The 15,947-nt window shown below is 44.9% G+C and overlaps 3 protein-coding genes across 3 annotated transcripts in view; 2 read left to right on the top strand and 1 right to left on the bottom strand.

Moving 5' to 3' along the window:
• LOC136681722 (E3 ubiquitin-protein ligase TRIM9) overlaps window positions 1-8,377 on the top strand; it is a 15,337-nt gene extending 6,960 nt beyond the window's left edge. The window contains exons 2-3 of the mRNA XM_066658699.1: window positions 2,199-2,361; window positions 2,947-8,377. Coding sequence (XP_066514796.1) covers window positions 2,199-2,361; window positions 2,947-2,991 — 208 coding nt within the window. The 3' untranslated portion in view covers window positions 2,992-8,377. The remainder of the gene's footprint in view (window positions 1-2,198; window positions 2,362-2,946) is intronic.
• Window positions 8,378-9,400: 1,023 nt separating this feature from the next.
• Window positions 9,401-13,724, bottom strand: cunh1orf131 (chromosome unknown C1orf131 homolog). The gene is made up of 7 exons (XM_066658704.1): window positions 13,240-13,724; window positions 12,428-12,678; window positions 12,242-12,301; window positions 11,973-12,068; window positions 10,325-10,411; window positions 10,182-10,228; window positions 9,401-9,783 (listed from the first exon to the last, which is right to left on the bottom strand). The coding sequence occupies exons 1-7, from the start codon at window positions 13,319-13,321 to the stop codon at window positions 9,657-9,659; spliced, it is 750 nt and encodes a 249-aa protein (XP_066514801.1). The 5' UTR covers window positions 13,322-13,724; the 3' UTR covers window positions 9,401-9,656.
• Window positions 13,725-13,823: 99 nt separating this feature from the next.
• gnpat (glyceronephosphate O-acyltransferase) overlaps window positions 13,824-15,947 on the top strand; it is a 15,061-nt gene continuing 12,937 nt past the window's right edge. The window contains 4 exon segments of the mRNA XM_066658703.1: window positions 13,824-14,007; window positions 14,345-14,536; window positions 14,629-14,805; window positions 15,908-15,947. Coding sequence (XP_066514800.1) covers window positions 13,984-14,007; window positions 14,345-14,536; window positions 14,629-14,805; window positions 15,908-15,947 — 433 coding nt within the window. The 5' untranslated portion in view covers window positions 13,824-13,983.

The following is a 15,947-nucleotide window of genomic DNA, read 5'->3' as shown; positions in this document are numbered from 1 at the left end:
TGGTGGAGCTATAGCTACAGTAACTACAGAGTGAAACAGTAGTGTTTCTGAATGTGTTTCTAGAAGAGGCGGAGTCTGTAGGTGGTTGTGGGTGGAGCTATAGCTACAGTAACTACAGAGTGAAACAGAGTAGTGTTTCTGAATGTGTTTCTAGAAGAGGCGGAGTCTGTCAGGTGGTTGTGGGTGGAGCTGTAGCTACAGTAACTACAGAGTGAAACAGAGTAGTGTTTCTGAATGTGTTTCTAGAAGAGGCGGAGTCTGTAGGTGGTTGTGGGTGGAGCTATAGCTACAGTAACTACAGAGTGAAACAGAGTAGTGTTTCTGAATGTGTTTCTAGAAGAGGCGGAGTCTGTAGGTGGTTGTGGGTGGAGCTATAGCTACAGTAACTACAGAGTGAAACAGAGTAGTGTTTCTGAATGTGTTTCTAGAAGAGGCGGAGTCTGTAGGTGGTTGTGGGTGGAGCTATAGCTACAGTAACTACAGAGTGAAACAGTAGTGTTTCTGAATGTGTTTCTAGAAGAGGCGGAGTCTGTAGGTGGTTGTGGGTGGAGCTATAGCTACAGTAACTACAGAGTGAAACAGAGTAGTGTTTCTGAATGTGTTTCTAGAAGAGGCGGAGTCTGTAGGTGGTTGTGGGTGGAGCTATAGCTACAGTAACTACAGAGTGAAACAGAGTAGTGTTTCTGAATGTGTTTCTAGAAGAGGCGGAGTCTGTAGGTGGTTGTGGGTGGAGCTATAGCTACAGTAACTACAGAGTGAAACAGTAGTGTTTCTGAATGTGTTTCTAGAAGAGGCGGAGTCTGTAGGTGGTTGTGGGTGGAGCTATAGCTACAGTAACTACAGAGTGAAACAGAGTAGTGTTTCTGAATGTGTTTCTAGAAGAGGCGGAGTCTGTAGGTGGTTGTGGGTGGAGCTATAGCTACAGTAACTACAGAGTGAAACAGAGTAGTGTTTCTGAATGTGGTTCTAGAAGAGGCGGAGTCTGTAGGTGGTTGTGGGTGGAGCTATAGCTACAGTAACTACAGAGTGAAGCAGAGTAGTGTTTCTGAATGTGTTTCTAGAAGAGGCGGGGTCTGTAGGTGGTTGTGGGTGGAGCTATAGCTACAGTAACTACAGAGTGAAGCAGAGTAGTGTTTCTGAATGTGTTTCTAGAAGAGGCGGAGTCTGTAGGTGGTTGTGGGTGGAGCTATAGCTACAGTAACTACAGAGTGAAGCTGGAGTAGTGTTTCTGAATGTGTTTCTAGAAGAGGTGGAGTCTGTAGGTGGTTGTGGGAGGAGCAGTAGCTACAGTAACTACAGAGTGAAGCTGGAGTAGTGTTTCTGAATGTGTTTCTAGAAGAGGCGGAGTCTGTAGGTGGTTGTGGGTGGAGCAGTAGCTACAGTAACTACAGAGTGAAGCAGAGTAGTGTTTCTGAATGTGTTTCTAGAAGAGGCGGAGTCTGTAGGTGGTTGTGGGAGGAGCAGTAGCTCCAGTATCTACAGAGTGAAGCTGGAGTTGGGTTAGTATTTTGAGATTAACCGTGTCTCAGTCCCTGATGGTAGTGATATTGATGTTATAGATTTACAGTAAATTACTATTTACACCGTTTGTGTGTGGTTTTAATGTTTTGGCTCATCAGTGTAAATATTTATCTTGCTGGAGCGAGAGCACTCGAAGGATTCATCGCTCTATGGAGGAAAAACAAACTCTTCCAAACAGTCCTTCATCACTGTGATGCACTGTGTGTTGAAAGGTTATTACTTCAAACATTTCCTCTTCACTCTTTGTGCAAAGTAATAAATAAATAAAAAGTAAAAAGCAAAAGTTGTTGCTCTGAGATGGAAAAACTGGGTCAGGTTTAATTGTCATCACTTTCTCCAGGGGTAAAAATAACTGCCAACTTCTTGTAGACCCCTCAACTTTCCGAAAATGTAGAGCTTCTGAAGATCGTAGTACTTTGATGCTGTCAGTTTATAGATGCATTATTTATCTCTTCTCTTCTCTTCTCTTCTCTTGTCTCTTCTCCTCTTCTCTCCTCTCCTCTCTCCTCTTCTCTCCTCTCTTCTCTTCTCTTCTCTTCTCTTCTCTCTTCTCCTCTTCTCTCTTCTCTTCTTCTCTTCTCTCCTCTCCTCTCTTCTCTTCTCTTCTCCTCTTCTCTCTTCTCTTCTTCTCTTCTCTCCTCTCTTCTCTTCTCTTCTCTTCTCTTCTCTTCTCTCAGAGCTGAGGGAGGAATAACCAAGGGGTCCACGGTGGGCGTTCTGCTGGATCTGTGCAAACACACTCTCACGTTCTTCATTAATAAAGAGCAGCACGGCCCGGTGGCCTTCGAGAACCTTGAGGGAGTGTTCATGCCTGCGGTTAGCCTCAACCGCAACGTACAGGTCCGTACAATCATCAGAACACTCACCCCTTCACTTATATCCTGGGAAAAGAGTTACACTTACTCACTCGCATTTAGCAATCTGAAAATGCTCCACAAGGGGGTGCTGTTACTGTGTTTTTATTCGTACGTTTCATTGGAGTGGTGTTTTGCGTCAAAGACACATTGCTACTTTCTTTGACCTTATTGTTTTTTCTCTGAACTAAGGACAATGTACAACTACATCAGGCAAATCCTGTTTTCTTTCTGTTTTAAGTAAATTAGCTTTTTCAATAGATCAGCTTGAGTTGCATATATAAGGCCACTGTGGTCCGATAGAGAGGTATGACTTTTATCGGCTGTGGGCAGAGACCGTAATCTGTCATCTGTACACAGCTGTATTACACACAACTCAGAGCAATGGCCCGTTTAATGAGAGCTGAAATGACTGTTCCACTTCAGAGTCGGCCACCTAGCCCCTGGGAGCAGTCAGTTCACGGAGATTTCCAACGCTCCACAGCCCAGTGCTGGGATTTTACGGTTCTCTTGCCGACACTTGGCACTGGGGATGGTGCCCTTCACCTCACTGTTCTGTTTGTCTTTGTAGGTGACCCTCATCACAGGTCTGGAAGTGCCAAAGACCTTCAAGTAAAGTAACTCTGCCCCCGTGTGGACGACCAGTGCACTCCCGGGTCACGAGGCCGACCGGTTCTTCTCGAGACGCCACTCGACGCCATTCGGTGGGAGATCAAAGAGGACTCTTTAAAACTGCTATATATCTTATATATTTGTTTCTTTATCCACAGATTTAATCGCATCTTCGTGTACAAACTCAAAGCGAAACGAAATAACGTGTTTACAGTCAGCCCGCCCACAAGAGCGATACGCTTGAAAGGCGAGCTGCACCTGTTTTTCCAAGTGTGCAAAATCAGATCCCCCTCAGAATTCCTCCACTGCCGGTTCTCAGCCTTTAGCTAGGACTCCCATCACATGACGCTACGCAGCTGAGGACGAAGGCCAGCACGAACGTCCTGCGAGATCCACAACTTTCTAGGCAGCTGCTAATGCAATGTTGTTAAACAGCTCAACACGCTTGGAGGAGAATGCTAATGCTAATCCCAAACACATGTGCAGTGCATCTCATTTATAGAGTTATAGAGGCAGCGAACCCACAAAATTTGCTCAGAATTAGTACTTTAAAAAGTCGGTGAAACGAAAATAATGCTGTACCCAATTGCCCCACTCTTCAGAAGGTCAGTGGCTCTTCAGCAGCAGTGCTGGAGCGCTAAAGGGTTAATACAATATATTCACATTCAGCAAAAGTGATATCCTGACGACTGGAGCATGGGCAATGTATCTACTATTTTTACAGTGAGGATTTCTGGACATTTGTTCTTTTAAAGCCGTTCTGATTTACTTTAAAGGTGCACTAGGTGATTTTATTTAATTCTCTTACTAGTACGATATAAACTATAATATATAAAAAACGTTTGAAAATAGATGTTTTAATAATGGCCTCAGAAGAAGTGACTGAGAAACCTGTTTGGAAAACTCCAATCTGGATTCGACTGTTATTCTGTTGTTGGGCTAGTGCGTTGGTGCATTGGTTGGGATTTGGGATGTGTGACCTCTGGTGGCTAGGCAGGTGAATTACAACAACACAGAAGGGTAGTGTGGTAAAATCGCATAGTGCACTTTTCAATAGAACTAATGTAGTGCTTTTAAGAAAGTGATTAAACAATAGATCAAGGTTTAAAAAGCACATAATGGGCTTTGTCACAATATTTATTATGATTCGTGGCCAAATTTAACTTGGGTAAATAACCAAAAAAATAACATTCCCAATATATTCAACCCGCTACAAGAAGTTAGTTATTCGGCTAATTCAGTGTTAGCCAGTGAGTTGGCTAGTTCAAAGCTAGCTAGAAGTTGGCTAGCCTAGCAGCTAGCTAGAAGTTGGCTAGCCTAGCAGCTAGCTAGAAGTTGGCTAGCAAAGCAGCTAGCTAGAAGTTGGCTAGCCTAGCAGCTAGCTAGAAGTTGGCTAGCCTAGCAGCTAGCTAGAAGTTGGCTAGCCTAGCAGCTAGCTAGCACGTTAGCATGCAAACACCCTTGAGCTACCAAACATAATACTACAATGTTGTGGAAAACGGAGCCTGTGTGAACATGTCGGTCGCTGTTGAGGAACAGGGTGAAAATGTAGATATTTTGCCCACATTTAAGATGTTTTCCCTAAACAGGATTTCCATTTTTGCAACAAAATCTCAGGTTTAACTGATCCTTGGCTAGTGATCCAGACTCAGATTGGACTCTTCATCACTGCCACTGGAGCTTCTGTGATCACCATCCAACGTAGTTCAGTCTGTGTCTGGAGAACTGACCCTACACTGAAACCTATCATCAGATATTTTTACTTTTCTTAGTACTTTTCTCCAGTGAAATGACATTCCATTTTTAAATAACAGCCCCGTTCTGATGTTTTTTTTTTCACCATTTCACTAGAGACACTTACTCAAAAGAAGTAAAGATGCCTGGTAATAAGTTTAACCGGATTTTAATGACCTTATCACACAACGTGGCCAAACGTTTGTGGACAACATCCAGCGTTTCTCCTGAAATGAAGAGCTTGAACAGGGAGTTGCCCCACCTCTGCGCATCGGGGAAGACTTTGCTGGCACTCCATTGGATAGTGCTCCACCACTCCAGCCCAATGCCAGGGATGGCTTTGTACCCCTCTAGTCAACACTTGGCATTGAGCATGACTATTTCTGGTGCTCATTCCATGTCGTACTTTTTCGTGGAGATTATACGCAACTCTCCGCAATCGGTGCATCTTCAAACAGCTGAATTCACTCATTACGGCAGGTGTCTACGAACCTATGTGACATATTGCGTATGTGGAGTAGGTTTAAGGGTGTGTTTATACTTGCAGTTCAGTTCCCTTGGTGGTCTCCAACCCTCCTCCAAAAGTTACATAGTGCAGTTTCTGAAGTGCTGACCCCAGAGTAGCAACGACCGAGACTCTGTTTTCCCTGTTACAGCTCAGTGGAGCATCACATGAGTGTGTGTGTTGCCCTGTGAAGGACTGGCGCCCCCTCCAGGGTGTATTCCCGCCTTGCACCCAATGATTCCAGGTAGGCTCTGGACCCACCGTCACCCTGAACTGGATAAGGGTTACAGACAATGATGAATGGAGTAGGGAATAGGGCACAGTTTGGGACACAGCCAAGGCATTTAATGTTGAACGTTGTTGGGGAAAGGTTGGGGAGAGTGGCGATCTTAGACTAACGTTATGAAATGCCTCAAGATCTCACACAGGGACTATGTTCCCAAGCTTCTTGGGAATACTTTGCAGTGAGGATTTGATGGCATTCCGCCACAAACGCATTAGTAATGAAAGGCTGCTTTCTGTTTCTCCAGGATCTCATACCCTGTCCTGACTGTTTTGGAGTATTTTCTTTTGTAATTTAACATTCTCACCTTGTTTTCCCCTTTGTATGATTTCCGAATGATAAAAATAACTCCTGGTTCTTTGTAAAGTTATAAAAGGTGTTGTGAGAAACATGCTAAGGTTGTTTTCTGCATGGAATCCAGCTGTAAATAGGGACTAACCAGTGTGGCCTACGAGCCCCCGCATGAGGTTTACAGTCTTTAATAAACTTGTGTTGTACATAGTGTAATCAAATCGAGAAGTGGAGGTTTCTGCCCTCTGGTGTTTGCTTTAGGGAACTGCAACAACAAGCCTTGAGTACATGTATTTGCATTTGCATTTACGAGTTTGGCATTTGGCTCTCATCCAGGGCTTTGAGTGTGGACTCGTGTTACAGATGTCGGTGAAATATTATATTTATTATTTATTAGAGACGGCACTGTTCAAAAAACAGAGACCGCCTTTCCTCTATTTAACTTCCAGTCAAAGGGACCATTACGTGTAAGATAGGCTTGGGTTCAGCTGGAGGTCAGAGGTAATCGGACGTCTGAGAGGTGGAGGGAGGAAGGAACCACTGAAACACGAGTGAAATAATGACATATGAATATTTATAACTCACTGAATAGCTGTTTGTCTGGAAGGGAAATGAATGAAGCGTGGTCTCTGACTTTTGCACAGAAGTGTGTGTGAATATGTGAGTGCAGCACAGTGCAGTAATCGGTCCTGGGGCGTTTCCACGCAAGTCAAACAGCAAACAACTGCATAGACTTTCATCTGGTACATCGACTACTATTAGAACAACAACAACAACAATGATGATGATGATGAGGGTGTTTGAGAAAGGTGTCTGAGCTGTAAATAGTGGTATGCGATGATTTGTAAGTGTTGCTGTAATAAACCGTGAACACTAAAAGGGACTTTGGGTCGGTCAGCACTGGTCGGCTTCAGTCTGATAATCGGATTAAAGGACGAGAGAGAGTTATGTAATAACTGAAGTACGAGGGCCATAAATTCATAGGAAGCAGTTGAGAGAGATGCCACAGATTAACACTAGCATCTAGCATTCACCAACTAATGAATATTTTAAGTCCCCGAAAGCACACTCGCCTTCTGTCCTCTGAAAAGGCACCGAGAACTCGTCAGGAGCTCACAGGAACATGTTCCGTGAGGACTGTGACGTGCGGAAATGATCCTGAACAGCAGGAGTGTGAGCTACAAGCCTCCAATAATGTGTCCTCCTTCGCTAATGATAGCATCTATAAATCTAACCATAAAACCTCTTACGTTTCAGAGGGCTGTTATTGTTTTTACACGGCTGACTATTGAATATGTCCCATTTAAAGGGGAAGTGTGTTGTTTCCCTCTTTATCTTAAGTGTAGTCAATCTGCCAAAACATGTTAGCGTCTGGTGCTGCGATGCTAAAGTCGCTAACACGTACTGCTAGCTGAGGTAAAATGGTTAGCGTTGTGGTAACAGCTCACTACCACTCATTTGTCTCATACTGTGTCTGTTATTACATAAAAGTGATTGTGTTGTCTCTGGAACGTTATGATGTGCTGTTATCGATAAAAAAAAGAGAATATATTTACATCTGAAGCATGAAGTCTGCCCTTGTTTTTGTTCAAAAAACGAATGAAATGGACATCCGACACCAAATGAGTCTTGGCTGGTCGACTACACTGTGGATTAAAGGGAAAATGGAGCACAAAATATGGTCCCCAAATTAACCCTTTAAAGGGGAATTCCACCCATTTCTTAGAATTTCACAAAGGGAAACGCTGGGGACGTAAACGGTCATTAAGAGCGGTTTGATTCATTATTAGCATTAAATACAGAGAAACTTTACATTGGTGGTGATTGGAAGCATTTCTAAATTCCGTTTACACACTTTCTAAAATGTTATACAGAAGGTTGACGATATCTTTCCAGAAAATATATTTTAGGCTAAACCCTTACCTACTGTAAATCTATCTAAAGCTATTGTTGGACTAGCATTAGCCTCTTTGGACATCTGGTTCCATTCACCACCCCTTGTCACCGTTCCAAACCTCTACATTTCTCTGGAACGTTTTCGTTTCATGTCAAACCACTCTGACTGCCTTTGTTTACATCTTGACCCTCGAATTATGCCGAGATTTTGAAGATTCCCTGGCATTTCCCCTTTAAGACTACATTAGCCCATCGTCGTTAGCGTGTGTACATTGCGATTAAAATGGAGTCTCTGAGAGAGTTCTGCTGCCTTTTTTTCTTCCCAAGTATCAACCAAAGCAGATTCAGGGCCCTGGGGAGCAGTCCAAAGTCTTCACCACAGAAGTAGGCCATTAATCTCCACACCGTCCCGCTGAGCCCTCTGGGAAATATGAGAGCGCACACACGTGTGTGTGTGTGTGTGTGTATGAGTGTGCATTTTAGATGCTGTGCTCTTTTTTTCCCCCCCGTTTTTCTAAAGCTACTGTACTTGGTTCCTCATTTCCTCCTGCCAATGTGAACATTTTGTACTTCTCTGTGGTTTCTATATTAAAAATCAAACATTGCATTGTATCAATCTGCCATTCTTTTCATACTGCAGTGTTCAATAGAAATACCCCTTTTCTTAAATGAAAGTAACAGTGACGGACAAACTGTGTGTCAGGGTCTTTTTCATTCTCTCACAGCACCTCCTTTCATCCTCAGTTGGGCTAACGTTATCTAGCTAATGTAAACCCCCGGTGTCAGCCATCAAATAAACAGGAAAACAGGGCTGGACGATATCGCCAACATTTATATCACGATATGTTTTTTAAATTCCGGTCGATACAAATATAATTCCACAAAAAAAAGTGCCAACAAAAAACAAGAAACATGACATCACCATTAAACACAACCCTCTAGGCTTTAAAAGTTTAAAAGTTAATTAACGTAATGAGCACTAATCAGTGACTGTTGATGTACAGGGGTTGGACAGTGAAAGTGAAACACCTGGTTTTAGACCACAGTAATGTATTAGTATGGTGTAGGGCCTCCTTTTGCGGCCGATACAGCGTCAGTTGGTCTTGGAAATGACATACACAAGTCCTGCACAGTGGTCAGAGGGATTTGAAGCCATTCTTCTTGCAGGATAGTGACCAGGTCTCTACGGGATGCTGGTGGAGGAAAACGTTTCCTGACTCGCTCCTCCAAAACACCCCAAAGTGGCTCAATAATATTTAGATCTGGTGACTGTGCAGGCCATGGGAGATGTTCAACTTAACTTTCATGTTCATCAAACCAATCTTTCACCAGTCTCGCTGTGTGTGTTGGTGCATTGTCAACCTGATACACGGCACCGCCTTCAGGACACAGTGTTTGAACCATTGGATGCACATGGTCTTACTGGTGCAGTGTGCAGTTAATGAAGATTGTCCATTCATTGTCCAACCCCTGTGTATATGTATATATATATATATATATATATATATATATATTGATATTGAATTATCGTCCAGGCCTAGAGGGGTAAGCGAAAAAAAAAAAAATTAAAATAAACATTGTGGGTCAGAGAGGACATGGGGCAGTCCAGGTCTGCACTGAGAAAAGGAAATGGAGAGAGGGTCTCGTGACAGGAATGAAGGCTGGAATAAAGACACAGTAAACACCAAGAAACATTGAGTGGTTAAAGCTTTACTGAAAAATTAATCGTCAGCACAGGAAAATAAAAGCCATACAGTGTCCTACACAAAGTGAACCCCATTCACACACAGCCTGTGTCCATCCAGTTCCCATATTCATTACGATCATGGAAAACACACTGAATAATTCATCGCAACATGTTGCATATTCCCATAGGGACGAGAAGAGAAGCGGGACGGAGTAAAACTCTCCTGCTACAGGCTCCGTCTCGTTCACGCTGCTCTGAGACGAGGGCAGTCGCTCACTTTCGCACTTTGGCGTTCAGTTTCTGAATGTCTTTGTTGCTAAGGACCAGCATGCCGTTCTTAAAGCGCCCCACCTGCCCACTCGGCTCGCCTCCGGAGGAGCTGGACTTCCGCTTCTCAGTCCTGTGAAACCAGACAGAGGAAATGATCAGTCAACACATACGGGACCCATTCATACCGTCACTGTACTGTAAGAGACCAGCTACAGGACGGACAGAAGGAAGCAGGCGCGACTAGAGTGGACACGGTGTTTAAAACTCCAGCAGCACGGCTGTGTCTGATCCACCACCACCCGAATCATACCTGCGCTGTGGGGGTCTGGTGGGGGTCCTGACCATTGAAAAACAGGGTGAATAAAGTATGCAGAGCCACGGCTGGACTCCAGTCTGTGATTGTAGAACTACAAAGTGCTGCTCTGAGGTCAGTGGAGCCGAGAGAGTGGACAGTGAGTGTAGAAAGGAAGAGAAGGTTCTAGTGTTATTTTTTACTGATGTTAATCACGGCCTATGACTAATACATACTTTTGTTTTCCTGGTTTTCCCGCATTTCTCTTCTTTACCGGAGCCTCCTGGAAAACAATCATCGCTTGTAATTCATATCATTTACAGAGATAATATTATTCATGATTCATTTAAAAGTCCTAATGTTCATGTAGAAGACTTACAGCTCTCATCTCCTCCTTTTCTCTCAGCCTCTTCTCTTTTATCGTGCGCTGATACACTTTGTAGTTCACGTAGTCTTTTTTGGGAGGCTAGAAAAAACAGACAGAGCCACCAATGACCTGATTATTATCAAATTAAAGGAGCAGTCACCTTCCACATTAAGATACTGCCACTGCACTGACCCCTAGTGGCCGGAATGTGTTAGAGATTCTGGGATAGATCCCCACCACCACATGGTACATGTCTGGAACATTCTATAAGGTTCTGAATGACACCAAAGCAATGAAAATAAATATGTATAATTTATAAATAAGATTTTTTTCCCCTAATTTAATGCAAGCTGTCCATTTTGTTTAGATTTTTAAACTACAGTGTTATTAAATACAACATATAGCTGTGATATACTTTTGTGTAACCAATCCACCTATCAATGTGTGTTGTTGGACCGTGGGAGGAAACCGAAGCACCCGGAGGAAACCCACGCAGACACAGGGAGAACACACCACACTCCTCACAGGCAGTCACCCGGAGGAAACCCACACAGACACAGGGAGAACACACCACACTCCTCACAGGCAGTCACCCAGAGGAAACCCACTCAGACACAGGGAGAACACACCACACTCCTCACAGACAGTCACCCGGAGGAAACCCACACAGACACAGAGAGAACACACCACACTCCTCACAGGCAGTCACCCAGAGGAAACCCACACAGACACAGGGAGAACACACCACACTCCTCACAGACAGTCACCCAGAGGAAACCCACGCAGACACAGAGAGAACACACCACACTCCTCACAGACAGTCACCCGGAGGAAACCCACGCAGACACAGGGAGAACACACCACACTCCTCACAGACAGTCACCCAGAGGAAACCCACGCAGACACAGGGAGAACACACCACACTCCTCACAGACAGTCACCCGGAGGAAACCCACTCAGACACAGGGAGAACACACCACACTCCTCACAGACAGTCACCCAGAGGAAACCCACGCAGACACTGGGAGAACACACCACACTCCTCACAGACAGTCACCCGGAGGAAACCCACGCAGACACAGGGAGAACACACCACACTCCTCACAGACAGTCACCCGGAGGAAACCCACGCAGACACAGGGAGAACACACCACACTCCTCACAGACAGTCACCCGGAGGAAACCCACATAGACACAGGGAGAACACACCACACTCCTCACAGACAGTCACCCGGAGGAAACCCACATAGACACAGGGAGAACACACCACACTCCTCACAGACAGTCACCCGGAGGAAACCCACACAGACACAGGGAGAACACACCACACTCCTCACACACAGTCACCCGGAGGAAACCCACACAGACACAGGGAGAACACACCACACTCCTCACAGACAGTCACCCAGAGGAAACCCACGCAGACACAGAGAGAACACACCACACTCCTCACAGACAGTCACCCGGAGGAAACCCACGCAGACACAGGGAGAACACACCACACTCCTCACAGACAGTCACCCGGAGCAGGAATTGAACCCACAACCTCCAGGACCCTGGAGCTGTGTGACTGCGACACCTACCTTCTGCACCACAGTGCCGCCTCATCACTTTGACTATAGTACATTAAAATGTATTATATACAAAATATATAATATACCCTTGCTCCCAGCATTATGGCTCGGTCCTGCTCAAACACTCTCTGCTGCTCTTTCTGAAATCCTGTGATTCCGAACCTGTGCACCTCCAGTCGAGCCTGGACACAGACAAACACAAAGCCGTTAGACACAGACGCCTCATTCATTTGACACTAATAACTCACATCTGCACTTCCACTCTCAAAGCATTAGGCACAGTGTGGTTTAGTCCAGTGTCAGGTTAAAGTACCTGTGTATATCAGTAGAGATCAAATAATGACGGTGTTGTTACCTTTTCAATGCTCAGAGCATCCTCAGGGTCCTTTTTCTTTTTCCCTTTTACTTCAAGAATCTGGTGACACACAATGGAAGTTTAAAAACAGAGCTCAGAACAAATAAAAAACAAGTGGAAGAGTGGAAGTACAAGGGGGATATTTCTAACAAAGTGAACAGAGAGTGTGTTGTGATTCCTACTTACTTTAGTTTCTGGTTCAACCGGCTTTTTCAGCGTGTTCTTCTTCCGTGGGTCCTGGAACGTAATAACCTTGACGTCTGATTTTGTTGCTGCGCTACTTTCTCCCTCTGTGCCATTCGTTTGACCTAAATCTGTTCTGTTCTGAATGTCATCAGCCTCATTAGAAGCTTCCTCCTCCATTTCCACCTCATCCTCATTCACTCCTTTCCTTGTTTTATGTTTTTTCTTTGATCGTTTGCCTTTTGCTCCGTCTCCTTAAAACACAAAGATATAAACAAAGGGGTTACTTCTAAATAAAGAGGCACTCTGGCATTTTCTCAGTTCTTTTCTAGTGGATTAACGCTTCTGAATTCTGTATGAAACCTATTTTAAAACATGACCAACGCCATGTGGGGGACCCACTCCATGGAGCATAATCCAGCAGATGTTGATTCTTCATCTCATGGGAGTTACATTTGTCTTGAGTTACTATATTTCCATTATCTTTAAATTTAACAGAATTTCACACGTTAAAAATTCTTAAATATCTAGTATATATACATATATAAACAAATAAAAAAGTAAATAAAAAATAAAAAAGTCCTCCGTAAAATCCCTGCAAATTAACCAAATAAATAAGTAAATACATAAATAAAAAACAAAACTAACAAAAATACAAACTAAAACCAAGAGACAACAGAACCGCATTAAACACGTATTAAATAAAAAAATATACAAAAACTAAACAAAAGACTTTTATTTTGTCGGGAGACGAATTATGCTACATTAGCCAGCTGCTAACAGTCAGGTCTTTTAAAGGTATATCGAACACTAACCAAAATCATACAAACGGCTCAGGACTCGGTCCAAAAAATCCACATCGTCCTCCTCTCCGTCTTCTTCTCGGACTCGCTTCATTTTATTCACAACTGCCGCCACCGTTAAATAAATCCAACGATTTCTGTCTCTGCAACACGAGTTTACCCACACAGGCCTCCGTCCACACCGCTGTCTCAGGGAGCTGAACACTAAAAGAGTCGGCTCTTTGAGTTCGAGCTTTGAATTGGCTCTTTAAACTGAACGCATGAGTCGATTCGTAATAAAGAACCGTCGGTGTTTTTAAGAAGAATCATTAAACTTTTGCTCACTCAGAGCGCTTTAAAAATGCAGTATGTAAGGATTTAGAAGTGTAAGTGTAATATGTTACACGAAACCGAACCCTTAGTCTTAGTTAATGTTGTAAAATGTTGTACACTGAGAATAAAGAAATCTAATTCTAATCTAATTCAAACTGACAAAACGTATTTGTGAAACTAATGAATAGACGAGTGTCGACTCATCTATCGGAGCCGAATTCATCCATCTGACTCACTAAAAAGAGACGTTAGCAGTGTCCCTCTCGGCCACCGTCCGTAGCTTCGCGTTTCGCAGAGGAGGAAAATGGCCCTGTGTTTTCAGTGACAACACCCATGTGAAGCCTGCAGTTCGAGACTTTGGGGCTTTAGTTTAAGTTTACGACGCTCTGGTGTGGATTTTCCAGGCTGCTCGAGCCTTCACTCATGCGGGTTGTGTGACTCGGTATGGCTTTGAAAGCACTTTATTCGGTGAGTAACGTCGGTAAGTTGCAGTAAGTTAATGACAGCAGCTGTCAGTGAAGCCTGGCATGACACTCCATTCAGCTCTAGTGCTATTCACGATTACACTTTCACCACCTCATACGGCCTCAGGCTCACTGCTCCATACCCCAGACACACACACACACACACACACACTGCTAAACACATAAAACAACACCAATTAACCCCATAATAACCCCTAAACAGTGAACACAGGAGCTGTGGTGCATGCTGGTAGCTCCCCTTTGACTCCCAACCACAGCCAGCTTTTGGTGACCTCTATTTAATGAACGTGTTGTTTGTTTATCTGTGTGTTGTGCCGAAGCCCAGGGACCCAGCTCTGAAGAAAAGAGATGACTTTGAGGATATTCTGGAAGAGAGGCGCAGCTCCAGTGATCTGAGATATGCTCTCCGGTGCTACACCCCTGCTCTGTATAAGGGGCTGGTCCCCTGTAAAGCCAGCATGCTCAAAAACATCGTCCTGCAGTCCGACTCACTGCAGTATGTCATCAGCCAGGTAAACACCACACTGTACATGAAGAGCTGTGTCCCCTGGCACTCTGAGGGAGTGGTTTTGTGAATGATTAAATTGTCTCTCTCCCTCTTCAGGTCTCAGTGGAGAGTGGGGAGAGTGTGGAGGTGGTTAAGGAGGAGGCGTGCATGATGTTGGAGGAGATGGCACACCGCCTGCAACTCGGCACCGTCCGCTTCTTCGCCTTCACACTCAGCAAAGCCTTCAAAAGACTCTTCCGGAGTGTGTGTGTGAACGAGGAGGGCATCCAGAGAGTGAGTTCAGCTTTCTCGCTTATTCTCAGATGTACGGTAGATGACCAAACTGTGTCTGCGTGGGTTTCCTCCGGGTGACTGTCTGTGAGGAGTGTGGTGTGTTCTCTCTGTGTCTGCGTGGGTTTCCTCCGGGTGACTGTCTGTGAGGAGTGCGGTGTGTTCTCTCTGTGTCTGCGTGGGTTTCCTCCGGGTGACTGTCTGTGAGGAGTGCGGTGTGTTCTCTCTGTGTCTGTGTGGGTTTCCTCCGGGTGACTGTCTGTGAGGAGTGCGGTGTGTTCTCTCTGTGTCTGCGTGGGTTTCCTCCGGGTGACTGTCTGTGAGGAGTGTGGTGTGTTCTCCCTGTGTCTGTGTTGGTTTCCTCCGTGTGAATGTCTGTGAGAAGTGTGGTGTGTTCTCCCTGTGTCTGCGTGGGTTTCCTCCAGGTGACTGTCTTTGAGGAGTGTGGTGTGTTCTCAATGTCTGTCTTGGTTTCCTCCGGGTAAATGTCTATGAGAAGTGTGGTGTGTTCTCCCTGTGTCTGTGTGGGTTTCCTCCAGGTGACTGTCTGTGAGGAGTGTGGTGTGTTCTCCCTGTGTCTGTGTGGGTTTCCTCCAGGTGACTGTCTGTGAGGAGTGTGGTGTGTTCTCCCTGTGTCTGTGTGGGTTTCCTCCGGGTGACTGTCTGTGAGGAGTGTGGTGTGTTCTCCCTGTGTCTGTGTGGGTTTCCTCCGGGTGACTGTCTGTGAGAAGTGTGGTGTGTTCTCCCTGTGTCTGCGTGGGTTTCCTCCAGGTGACTGTCTGTGAGGAGTGTGGTGTGTTCTCCCTGTGTCTGTGTGGGTTTCCTCCGGGTGACTGTCTGTGAGGAGTGTGGTGTGTTCTCTCTGTGTCTGCGTGGGTTTCCTCCGGGTGACTGTCTGTGAGGAGTGTGGTGTGTTCTCTCTGTGTCTGCATGGGTTTCTTCCGGGTCCCTTTCTACTCCTGTAACAGGGTTTTGTTACAGTTGAAATGGGGTTAATTCATTTGGGTTAAAGGCATGCACTAGTTGATCAGAATCTAGGTTTGTAAGAGGCCTGGGTGTCATTAGCAGATTGATATTGATTGGTTGTATTGATGATTGATTGCAGCTTCAGCAGGCCATTCAGGAACATCCAGTGGTCCTTCTGC

Source organism: Hoplias malabaricus, unplaced genomic scaffold (assembly GCF_029633855.1).
Source record: "Hoplias malabaricus isolate fHopMal1 unplaced genomic scaffold, fHopMal1.hap1 scaffold_97, whole genome shotgun sequence".
Lineage (NCBI taxonomy): Eukaryota > Metazoa > Chordata > Actinopteri > Characiformes > Erythrinidae > Hoplias > Hoplias malabaricus.
Note: the sequence above shows the minus strand (reverse complement) of the source record. Positions and strands in the feature narration are given on the sequence as shown.